At 45.7% G+C, this 13,107-nt stretch overlaps 1 protein-coding gene across 1 annotated transcript in view; it reads left to right on the forward strand.

Moving 5' to 3' along the window:
* LOC120913635 (integrator complex subunit 6-like) overlaps positions 1–13,107 on the forward strand; it is a 146,498-nt gene that overhangs the window by 122,859 nt on the left and 10,532 nt on the right. Inside the window, 6 exon segments of the mRNA XM_040323736.1 lie at positions 2,376–2,486; positions 2,672–2,884; positions 3,356–3,479; positions 4,356–4,498; positions 11,754–11,873; positions 11,876–11,990. Coding sequence (XP_040179670.1) covers positions 2,376–2,486; positions 2,672–2,884; positions 3,356–3,479; positions 4,356–4,498; positions 11,754–11,873; positions 11,876–11,990 — 826 coding nt within the window.

The following is a 13,107-nucleotide window of genomic DNA, read 5'->3' on the forward strand; positions in this document are numbered from 1 at the left end:
TGAAAACATGACATGTTGGAGTGCCTTGAGGACTGGGGTTGAAAAACACTGGTCTAGGGGTGAAGGGGTGAAGTTGTTCAGTAGATGAGTAAGCGAATGTCCAGTCATCAAATAAGGGTTTTCCAACATGACCAACATCAACATGAGGTAAAAAGAAAAGGTTGATGAAGCAAGAAAACTTTGCAGTATCAGGCCTGCATATGAGAAATAGCAATCCTGCTCTCAGTAGTAGTAGATAGTTCGTCGCCACTCTAGCCAGAGTGGGTGAAGTGCGCCCAGACTCCTGCCACGAGCCTGGCAGCCGAAGTGTCACTTTAGGTTGCTGGGAGGAACAGGCCTCTGCCACAGACCCGGCTCTAGGGACCTCTGCCACAGGTCAAGTACTTGAATGAGCTAAATGGATTGAGCGAATCCTACCAGTAGATTAAGCTAGGGTCACCGGGTGACAGTTAAAGTGTACCTGTCTATATCCCGGTCACCAGATCCCCGATGGTTCGTTCAAGCTCTTTTGGATAACCTGCCTCCGGGTTCTCCTCAAGCCGACCCCCCCACCGAACGGCATACAGCCTGGGATCTCCTTAGTAGAAGGGGGACCCAGTAAGTCACTGGGGCCCCTTGACAGCATCAGTCACTCCAGGCCAAGAGGACCCAGAGTCCAGAACTCCGCGTAGCGCGTGACCCCAGGCCAGGTAGGCCATAGTGGTGGGGCCCGCGATGTGCGCATACCCTAAAGGTGGGTGCCGCACCTGGAACCAGGAACCCACGAAGAACCAAGAAAAATGGCGTCTGCCACAGATATACTCTCCACCAGCATGCTTCGCGAGGGAAAACTCCTCTAATTGGCTGCTGGGGAAAAGTGGCTCTGCCAGAACCCCTCTAGCGCCAACTGCCGCCCAGGGGTGGGATCGCATCCCTGGAGCGCAGACTGACCTACAGGACAGTCCAGGAATGACAACAGCCCAAAATTTAACAAATTATGAATGGGAGCAAAATAACTCTCCCATTCCCCCACTAACTTTAGCGTAGTGCTCTTACTGAAAGTAAGGGGGCGCTACATAAGCAAAAGATAGAAGATTAAAATTAGTATTTCTTTCTCTCCATGTAGAATTTTAAAAATTTCCAGTGTATGTTCCAAAAAGGGAGACCTTTCTGACGTTATTTTCTCATGAGGTGCCACTGAAACATCTGGGGCCAGATCCACAAAGAACTTACGGCGGCGTATCTATTGATACGCCGCGTAAGTTCTACGATGCGCTGTCGTATCTTTGTTTTGTATCCACAAAACAAGATACGACTGAAAGTGGGCTAGATCCGACTGACGTACGTCTTAGTACGCCGTCGGATCTTAGGTGCATATTTACGCTGGCCGCTAGGTGGCGCTTCCGTTGATTCCCGCGTAGAGTATGCAAATTAGCTAGATACGCCGATTCTCAAACGTCTGTCCGCCCGGCGCATTTTATTACGTTGTTTACGTAAGGCCTCTATGAGGCGTAGCCAATGTTAAGTATGGACGTCGGCACAGCGCCAAATTTTCCGTAGTTTGCGTAAATCGTTCACGAATAGGGCTTTGCGTCGAAAGCATTGACTATTTGCGACGTGATTTCGTGCATGCGCACTGGAAAACGTCCACAGACGGCGCATGCGCCGTTCGTAAAAAGCGTCAATTACGTGGGGTCATACCAGATTACCATACAACACGCCCACTCCAAGCCTACTTTGAATTACGCAGGCTTACGTCGGCAGATTTACGTTACGCCGGCCCGCATATGGGATCAAGTTATTTGTGGATACCCTAGGAGCCACTCTTATTTACGGCAGGGTAGCGCATATGAGATGCGCTACGCCCGCATAAATATACGCCCGTTTTTGTGGATCTGGCCCCTAAAGAATATAATATATATAATATTGAGATTTATTTTTCATACATCACGGACACAGAGCCCTGGTAATTGTGATTGGACAATGGCACATCCTAATTACAAGAGAAGTTCCCCTCTATATAACCCCTCCCATATGGAGTTTACCTCCAGTTTTTTTCACCAGTGTCTAAGGTGTTGGTCATGGTTAAGAATGTGCTAAGAAGAAGCTCTGCTGAGGACCCCTGCAGGGGTTAAGGAGCTACACAACCGGAACCATCCACGAGGGCCAGAAAAAATGCCTAAATAGATGGTACCTGAACCTCGTGGAAGAGCAAGGAGAAATGGTGATGGTTTCACTCATTTTGCAGTGTTTTGCTACAATGTCTCACATTTTCAGTATCCGTTTGTGATAATAGTAGTAAATGTAAAGATTTTTATCTTTTTTTTTTTTTTTTTTCGTAGAATGCCTTTTACCAATCAAATGTTTCTTTACTTTTTGTTTTCATTTCTCATTAGCCATTAAAAAAAGCACTGCGGATGATGGGCGCTCCAAACCTAATATCGGACAACTTGGACTGTGGTCTTAGTTATAGTGTTATTTCTTATTTGAAAAAGCTTAGTCAACAGGTAACAAATGCATAATCCATAATATTGCTTATGATGAGATGCCAAATGTGTTGTGTAGCTGTGAGGCCTTCCATATCTGTCCCTCAGTATAAGCCCTTCTGAAGCTTTAAATGATTTACTTACAAGCACGTCTGCTTGGTACAAAAAGGTCTTTAAATTGTTTCTCCACACTTTACATGTTGCAGACGAAAATGGAATCTGAAAGGATAATAGCATCTGTTGGAAAGAAGGCCCCACAGGAGACGGGGATTAAATTAAAAAGTAACCCCACAAGAACATTTTTCATTCACAATAGAGATTTCAAACAGCCTCTACAGGGGACCTCCGGAGATGCCTCCATCCGACTTTCAGAGAGTTTGAAGGAATTTCCTGGTTTCCAAATTAGACTTTTAAATAAGGTATAGTTTCAATTTAAGTGTGCATTATTGTGAAATATTTCCCCCATTATCTTGAAATCAGGAACAGCGCTCTATATTTAAAGTAAGGCATTCCTGGTTCTCCCTGTTCTTAAAGCACAGTGGATAATGTTTCATTGCAATGTTTTCTTTCACCTTTTTGGAATGGTCTGTTGGGGCTCATTTACACAGATAGTGAGCTGCATTTTACAGGTGGGCTATCCTGATTGCCAGCTTCTCTTCTCTGTGGATGAGTGTAGCTGTCCTTGAGTAAGTACAGGACAGATGTTGCAGTGCACAAGGATGCCACCTTTAGTACTTTTCACTGAAGTTCATTAGCTGCTTGGGATGCTTGCTGAATGTTGATCTGTCTCCGGGAAGCGCTTTGCACTAAGCACCTGAACAAGCCCCACATTCCATTTTTATATATTGTTAAATTTTGAACTACCTGTTTAACACCTGGCTTTTGTTTAGGATCTGAAGCCACAGACATACAGAAATGCCTATGACATTCCACGCACAAACCTCCTAGATCAGTTGACAAGGATGAGGACCAATTTACTGAAAACACACAAACTGATTGTGGGGCAAGATGAAGGTACAGTCTTATTTCAGGTCTATTCTATTACTAGACTGTGATGCAAGGGGGGATTCCGTGGACGGTGATGTAAGGGGGGATTCCGTGGACGGTGATGTAAGGGGGGGGGGGGTTCTGAGGACGGTGATGTAAGGGGGGGGGGTTCTGCGGACGGTGATGTAAGGGGGGGGGGGTTCTGTGGACGGTGATGTTAAGGGGGGGGTTCTGTGATGCTAGGGGGGGGGTTCTGCGGACTGTGATGCAAGGGGGTGGTTCTGCAGACTGTGATGCAAGGGGTCCCCAGAGTTCTCTTTTACAGCAGAGTGAGTTAAGATGTGAAGGAGGAACGATGTGGGTTCAGATGTAAAGGGGGAACGCTGTGGGTTCAGATGTGAAGGTGGAACGCTGTGGGTTCAGATGTAAAGAGGGAACGCTGTGGGTTCAGATGTAAAGGGGGAACGCTGTGGGTTCAGATGTAAAGGGGGAACGCTGTGGGTTCAGATGTAAAGGGGGAACGCTGTGGGTTCAGATGTAAGGGGGGTGGGGGGCTCTGCAGGTTCAGATGTAGGGGGGGGGGGGCTCTGCAAGTTCAGATGTAAGGGGGGGGGGGCTCTGCGGGTTCAAATGACATTTGATACATTTAGAATACTTTGTAGAACTTTGTCAATAACTTGTGGAAATATGACTACCATTTGCACACTTTTTTTTTTTCTTTTCTTTTCTTTCTTTTTCTCTTTTTTTTTTTTTTTCTTCAAGTCTATTTTAATATTGGAAGTGTATGTATAGGTTATTTAATTTTTCAATTTGTTTATCTCTTATTAAAATTAGCCATTAAGTAAAAGGTTATGTAGTTGTTTATACTATGTTAGCAATATATCTTGTGATTTTATGCTTCAGATTGTCTGCATAGTGTCCCTGTGGCACAGATGGGCAATTACCAAGAATACTTGAAGCTAATGCCTTCCCCTCTCCGAGAAATTGATCCAGACCAGCCAAAGAGACTGCACACCTTTGGAAATCCATTTAAGCAAGATAAGAAGGTATGACTATGCAATAACAAAATAACGAGTTGGTGCACAAGGGTTAAAAGGGTATCCTGTAATATGTCACAAATACAGACAAGAAGTTTTCTTAATTTGTGGAATATTAGCAGAACTTGCAGTGAAGCACAGACAGATGATTTATTTTAAATACCAATAAAGATTGGTTTATGCAGTCCCCCATTAGCACACACTCCACATAAACGGTAAGAAATTTCACAGTTTAGTGCTTTAAGAGAAATGTCTGATTGAAATTTCAGGAAGTCAGCTCTGATTCAGCTCTGATTTAAAAAATGCAGCATGTATTCCGCCAAGGAGAACAGTGATTGCATTGTATCCTCCTCTCTCTAGACCAGGGGTAGGCAACCCCCGACACGGGTGCTACAAGCGGCACGCAAAGCCTCTCTTGCCAGGACTCTACTTCCTCCCCTATCAGCAGGGCAGTGCACGGAAGTGTCAGTGAGACACTGAGACACTAATGCATTTGAATTTCAGAATTCACCATGCCGCACCTGCACTGAGTGAGAGTAGCTGTGCCAACGCACATTGTAAAAAATGGTAAAACTTTGTTTGGTTCTCTTCTCTAAGCGATCGTCCGCTTTTGTGATTGGCCACTGCTAAAGACAATCGCAGTCCTGCTAGCCCCACCCACCATCTGTGATTGAGAAAACCCCAATCGGGTGACAGTTTGTGGAATTACTATTGAGCTTCTGGGAACTTTGATTAAATGATTCCTGAATCTTTGAGTCACTTACTACTAAACCCCTGCACACTGTGTCCTTTTAAGCCACAGCCAGTATTCGGAGCAATGAAAATCACATGCAACTTTTGCTGTAGAGCGACGCACTTTTTCCCAGTTGCGGGGGCCCAACTCATGATCTTGCACACAGGCCCACCGCTTTCAAAAAAATGACCCTGACCCGAGCTCATCATTGCGCATCCGTTCCAGGTGCTTGTATGTGACATCACAAACAAGCACGTGGGCTGGATGCAAGCGGTGGATCAGCAGGATGAGTGTGCCAGGACAGGTAGATGTGTCTCATCTCTGCATATTATAGTTGAGAAGAGGGTACAGCGGTGGAGCAGATGAGCAGGGGGGTTTTGAGTTGGGACAGAATAGCAGGAGGGTACAGTGGTGGAGCAGATGTGCAGGGGGGTACAGGGATGGAAGAGATGAGAAGGGGGTTCAGCAGTGGCATAGAAGTGCAGGGGAGTACAGTGGTAGGACAGATGAGCGGGGGGTTCAGTGTTGGGGCAGATAAGAAGGGGGTTCAGTGGTGGGACAGAAAAGCAGAGGGGTAGAGCAGTGGGGCAGATGTGAAAGAAGGTGTATTGGTGGGACAGATGAGAAAGGGGGTTACAGTGGTGGGGCAGAAGAGCAGGGGGGTACAGAGGTGACACAGATATACTGGCAGTACATTGGTGGGGCAGATGAGAAAGGGGGTTACAAGGGTGGGGCAGATGTGCAGGGGGTTACAGGGGTGGGGCAGATGTGCAGGGGGTTACAGGGGTGGGGCAGATGTGCAGGGGGTTACAGGGGTGGGGCAGATGTGCAGGGGGTTACAGGGGTGAGGCAGATGTGCAGGGGGTTACAGGGGTGAGGCAGATGTGCAGAAGGTACAGTGGTGGGACAGATGAGGGGGTTCGGCGGTGGGACAGAAGAGTAGGGGGTTCAGTGTTGAGAATTAAGAGTGGGAGGGTTCAGCCGTGCGACAGAAGAGCAGGGGTAAAGTGGTGGGAGGAATCAGAAGGGGGTCCATCGGTGGGAGAGAAAAGCAGGGGGGGGTTCAGTGTTGGGCCAGATGAGAATGGGTTTACAGTGGTGGTGGTGGGAAAGATGAGCATGGGGGTTTAGTGTTGGAGCAGATGAGAAAGGTGTTCAGCGGTGGGACAGAAAAGCATGGGGATACAGCGGTGGGGCAGATGTGAAAGGAGGTGCATTGGTGGGACAGATGACAAGGGGGTACAGAGGTGAGGCAGATGTGCAGGGGAGTACAGTGGCGGGCCAGAGGAGAAAGGAGGTACATTGGTGGGATGAGCAGGGGGTTACAGCGGTGGGGCAGAGGAGCAGTGGAGTACAAAGGTGGGGCAGATGTGCAGAGCAGAAGAGGTACATCGGTGGGACACATAAGCAGGGGGTTACAGTGGTGGGGCAGAAGAGCAGGGGGAACAGAGGTGGGACAAATGTGCAGGAGGTACAGTGGGATGGCAGATGAGAAAGGGGGTTGCAGTAGTGGGGCAGATAGGTTCAGTGTTAGGATAGACGAGAAGGTGGCTCAGCAGTGAAACAGAAGAACATGGGGGTACAGCAGATGTACAGGGGGTTACAGTGGTGTGGCAGATGTGCAGGGGGGTACAGTGGTGGGACAGATGTGCAGGGGGACAGTGATCTGAGGTTTGAAGGTGCATGAATTGAGGCTGATATAAGCACTGCAGGAATTGGGGCAGCAGGAAGTAGTTTTAAAGCATTTACTTTATAAAAAAAATGTTTTTGTAAATGAGTGTGAAATGTATTTATTTTTGTTATAAAATCGGCATGCTCAATTTTTGAAAACATTTTTCAGCACACTGTGCTCAAAATGTTGCCTACCCCTGATCTAAACCATAATTAAACTACATTTCCCATGAATTGGAATGATATGGATTTCTGCACAAATTGGTCATAAAATGTGATCTGATCTTCATCTAAGTCACAAAGATAGACAATCACAGTCTGCTTAAACTAATAACACACAAAGAATTAAATGTTACCATGTTTTTATTGAACATACCATGTAAACATTCACAGTGCAGGTGAAAAAAGTATGTGAACCCCTAGACCAGGGGTATTGAATTAAAATTCACGGAGGTACGATTAGTAAAATTTTCTTCCAGCCGAAGTTCGAATCGCAGTTTTGTGCAATTACTCTGATTCTTTACATCACAGCCCAGGGGTGCAGGCGCGACACACAATTCGAGTTTTCTGCTGGGAAAAGGTCCTGGCATCTTTTTAAAAATGCAGCCGCATGGAAATTGCATGATGCGTTTGTACCATGCAATTTACATGTGCGGGAAATTGCACCTTGCATTTCAGTGCATTTAAGAGTCAATGGTACCCCTACACGTTTTCTGTGCAGCACCTCATTTTGTGCGCAGCTGCTTGTCCCCTTCACGTCTTCCCCACCACAGCCCTGCCCCCCTTCAGATATCACCCCACACAGTATGCCCCCCTTCACCCCACACAGTAATGCCCCCCCTTCACATATCCCCCCACACAGTAATGCCCCCCTTCACATATCCCCCCACACAGTATTGCCCCCCTTCACATATCCCCCACACAGTATTGCCCCCCTTCACATATCCCCCACACAGTATTGCCCCCCTTCACATATCACCCCACACAGTAATGCCCCCTTCACATATCCCCCCACACAGTATTGCCCCCTTTACATGACCCCCACACAGTATTGCCCCCTTCACATATCCCCCCACACAGTATTGCCCCCTTCACATATCCCCCACACAGTATTGCCATCTTTACATGACCCCCATCACATACCCCCCCCCACACACAGTATTGCCCTATCACACCCCCCCCACACACAGTATTGCCCTATCACCCCCCCCCCCCACACACAGAACTGCCCCACACACAGCACTGCCCCACACACAGCACTGCCCCCCACACACACACAGCAGTGCCCCCCCACACACAGCACTGCCCCCCCACACACAGCACTGCCCCCCCCACACACAGCACTTGCCCCCCCCCACACACAGCACTTGCCCCCCCACACACACAGCACTGCCCCCCCACACACAGCACTGCACACCCCATCCATCACATTTCCATATATTTTCCTCCCATCCCTCTCCACTCCTACCTTTCACAGAACGGAGAGCAGGAGGCGGGACAATCGTGAACCGAAGGCACAGCAGCACTGGGAGGGGCGCGGGAGCTGCTGGGTTGAATTTTCAGTGAACTGGTGATTGGCTGCTAGGACCGCCTCCTAGCAGCCAATCATATCCTGATTAACGTGACAGGCAGCTACCTCTCTGGTCTCGCCCCCAGTCCACAATTGTCCCGCCTCCCGCTCCTCTACTCTGCTAATGATAGCGGAGGAGGCTGGGGACAAAAGCGGCGACTAAATGGCGCGATTGCCGCGGTCCGTGAAGAGCAGCACTTCGGCCGGACGCGGACCGCCATTTAGTGATGCACGCCCTAGACTAATGACACCAGTTCTGGGTTTGCTTTTCACAAGAAGCATTGCCTGATGTGAATGATGCCTCGCACAAAAGATCTTACAGAAGACCTATGATTAAGAATTGTTGACTTGCATAAAGCTGGAAAGGGTTATAAAAGTATCTCCAAAAGCCTTGCTGTTCATCAGTCCACGGTAAGACAAATTGTCTATAAATGGAGAAAGTTCAGTACTGCTGCTACTCTCCCTAGGAGTGGCCGTCCTGTAAAGATGACTGCAAGAGCACAGCGCAGACTGCTCAATGAGGTGAAGAAGAATCCTAGAGTGTCAGCTAAAGACTTACAAAAGTCTCTGGCATATGCTAACATCCCTGTTAGCTGAATCTACGATATGTAAAACACTAAACAAGAATGGATCTCATGGGAGGATACCACAGAGGAAGCCACTGCTGTCCAAAAAAAACATTGCTGCATGTTTACAGTTTGCACAAGAGCACCTGGATGTTCCACAGCAGTACTGGCAAAATATTTTGTGGACAGATGGAACCAAAGTTGAGTTGTTTGGAAGAAACACACAACACTATGTGTGGAGAAAAAGAGGCACAGCACACCAACATCAAAACCTCATCCCAACTGTGAAGTATGGTAGTGGGGGCATCATGGTTTGGGGCTGCTTTGCTGCATTGGGGCCTGGACGGATTGCTATCATCGAAGGAAAAATGAATTCCCAAGTTTATCAAGACATTTTGCAGGAGAACTTAAGGCCATCTGTCCACCAGCTGAAGCTCAACAGAAGATGGGTGTTGCAACAGGACAACGACCCAAAGCATAGAAGTAAATCAACAGAGTGGCTTAAACAGAAGAAAATATGCCTTCTAGAGTGGCCCAGTCTGAGTCCTGACCTCAACCCGATTGAGATGCTGTGGCATGACCTCAAGAAAGTGATTCCCACCAGACATCCCAAGAATATTGCTGAACTGAAACAGTTCTGTAAAGAGGAATGGTCAAGAATTACTCCTGACCGTTGTGCACGTCTGATCTGCAACTATAGGAAACGTTTGGTTGAAGTTATTGCTGCCAAAGGAGGTTCAACAAATTATTAAATCCATGGGTTCACATACTTTTTCCACCTGCACTGTGAATGTTTACATGGTGTGTTCAATAAAAACATGGTAACATTTAATTCTTTGTTATTAGTTTAACCGCTTCCATACCGCGTCATAGGGAAATGACGGCGGCAGGAACCCCTCTCCGATCCGGGTGGACGTCATATGACGTCCTGTGTTCCCGGCAAACTAGGGCGCGCGGCGGCGGGTGCCCGGCGGCCGTGATTGCCGCGAATCGCGGCAGGAGTGTGGATCTGTGTGTGTAAACACACAGATCCACCTCCTGTCAGCGGGGGGAGACCAATGTGTGTTCCCAGTACAGAGGAACACGCATCGGTCTCCTCCCCTTGAGAGTCCCCTCCCCCTACAGTTAGAACACACCTTAGGGAACATATTAGCCCCTTCAGCGCCCCCTAGTGGTTAACCCCTTCCCTGCCAGTCACATTTACACAGTAATCAATGCATATTTATAGCATTAATCGCTGTATAAATGTGAATGGTCCCAAAAACGTGTCAAAAGTGTCCGATGTGTTCGCCGCAATGTCACGGTCACAGTAAAAAATCGCAAATCGCCGCCAATACTAGTAAAAAAAGTAATAAAATAAAAATGCCATAAATCTATCACCTATTTTGTAGACGCTATAACTTTTGCGCAAACCAATCAATTTACGATTATTGCGATTTTTTTTTTACCAAAAATATGTAGAAGAATACGTATTGGCCTAAACTGAGGAAAAAACATATATTTTTTTTTTAAATTGTGATATTTATTAAATAAAAAAGTAAAAAATATTGTGTTTTTAAAAAAAAATTGTCGCTCTACTTTTGTTTATAGCACAAAAAATAAAAACCGCAGAGATGATCAAATACCACCAAACGAAAGCTCTATTTGTGGGGGGAAAAAAAACATAAAGATTTAGTTTGGGTACAGTGTTGCATGACCACACAATTGTCATTCAAAGTGCAACAGCGCTGAAAACTAAAAATTGGTCTGGGCAGGAAGGGGGTGAAAATGCCCTGTATGGAAGGGGTTAAGCAGACTGTGATTGTCTATTTTTGTGACTTAGATGAAGATCAGATCACATTTTATGACCAATTTGTGCAGAAATCCATATCATTCCAAAAGGGTTCACATACTTTTTCTTGCAACTGTATGAACTCACCCACTTCAACATAAATCGCACCTGCATTCTGCAGCCAGCCATACTACTCAGTAACACACAGTATGATAGGTTACAGCCTCTTATAACTGTAATGCAGATCTGTTCTCTCCCCTCCCACCACAAGCAGATATAAACATATTGCCCTTACTTGCTTTATGTAATCATTACTGAACTGTAGACACATGCCCATAATTATATATTATACACACTGTACTCTGCTGTAATTCAGTATTGGAAATGTTCCTCCTCCTGCAGATTTGGGATCGTTCTAGCATGTCGGTGACCCCCCAGTGCAGCTGACTTGGATATTCTTTACAAAGTGCAGCTTAACACATTTACTAAGCACTGGGGAAAATTATTGCAACTGCACTTGCAAAAGTGTACAGTTTATTTGCCTTTAGTAAATCCACCCCTGTATGTAGGTTAAATGCAGGTATAGGGTTCACAAAAGAGATGTGGCCATCCTGTCGCATCCGCAGGCATAAAGCAAAATTTGTACATTGAGTTCTATCTTGCCATTCCACTCCAGTGATAGCATGTGCAAATATAAGCACTATTAGGTCTTCCACACATTCAGATGTGCTTGGTGGTGTGAAGTATAGCTGCTGAAATCAAGTTTGGCCAGTCAAAGGGTCTGTGCAAATCCATGGATGGAGGAAGGCCCAGCTCCACAAATGAGCCAACACATTTCACTGGACGTTCCTCAGAGAATTATAGAACTTGTCCCATATTGACCCAAACAAGCTTGATTGGTTTTACAGCAGTAGGTTCTATTATTGACAACATGTCTATTTTTTCCACTCTAGGGTATGATGATTGATGAAGCTGATGAGTTTGTTGCTGGACCTCAAAAATAAAGTTAAACGGCCTGGGGATGCAACACTCCGGCCTCTTTAAAGAGAAGAAGAAGCATGTCTCCACTTCTCCTAGAAGACCTCAGACTCCCCCTATTATAACCAATCACGTAGGAGGGAAGGGCCCCCCTACACCACCAGGTAGCCAAACTCCACACAACCTAATTAAGCCTATTCCTATACACAAAGGTAAGCCTCCATTATTTGCTGTGGTTTTTATTATCTTTCTGCATATGTTTTTCATGATTATGGAGCAATTTTAGCATTATTCAAACTTGGAGAATGGTGAAGGTTTATGAAGGCCACCTCCACTCAAAGTTGATATTTTAGTTTTTAGTAGTTATTGGAAATGTAAATCCAATATGGCTCCCCTCCTTAGGATGGTTTAGTGATTTTTATCTCTTGATCGTTTTCTCCTTAACATGTTTAATTTCACAATAATAAGTTATTTAAAATTATTTTTTAATATTGCACATGGAGTTTTAACTGCTTACCTCATTCATTTTTGTGTTTTTTTATAGGTATAATATTGGGAAGTATTTTTTATTTATTTTTTTATCACCTCAGGCAGCATCCTGAAACTAGCACTATTTTATCAAGCCAAAATCGTTTTGTGAATTACCTTCTAAAGTCAAAATGTATTGCATATATATATCCAACTATCATTCATGTTAAATTCAGCAGATCAGCTTGCAGTAATCTATCACTAAAATAAACGATTAAATATAAAAAAAATGCATGGTAATGAAAAGTCATAGTTTCCTGGGACTCGAATAAGAAATCTTATCCCTTTCTTTCTCCCAGCTGCAGCATGAATTTGTTTTCCACATGAGTATCAGTGTTTAGTTGATGCGTAAAAGTAAGGTACAGCTTTGTTGTAAAGTGCTAGGACCAGAAAGCATGTCAGTCTAAATATGCACCTCCCACTTAATTTAATTTCTTTTTACTACTTTATTTTGCATTTGATACATGAAAACATAAGCTGGCTTCTCCTACTCCAGACTTATATGATTTTTTTCTTAAAGCGGTTGTATACCCGCAATAATTTTTTTTTTTTTTTTCCACCTGCAAGGCAAAAGGCATAATGAGCTAGTATGCACCGCATACTAGCTCATTATGAAATACTTACCTTGGAACGAGGTGTAGAGAACTTACCTGGTCCACCCCGAGCGAGATGTTATCTTGCCTCGGCGTGTCTTCCGGGTATCGCCGCTCCAGCGCTGTGATTGGCTGGAGCGGCGATGTCGTCACTCCTGCGCATTCACGCGGGAGACTTCATTCCGGCAAGGTCCGGAGGCTGCTGGCC

This window comes from Rana temporaria, chromosome 9 (genome assembly GCF_905171775.1).
Source record: "Rana temporaria chromosome 9, aRanTem1.1, whole genome shotgun sequence".
NCBI lineage: Eukaryota > Metazoa > Chordata > Amphibia > Anura > Ranidae > Rana > Rana temporaria.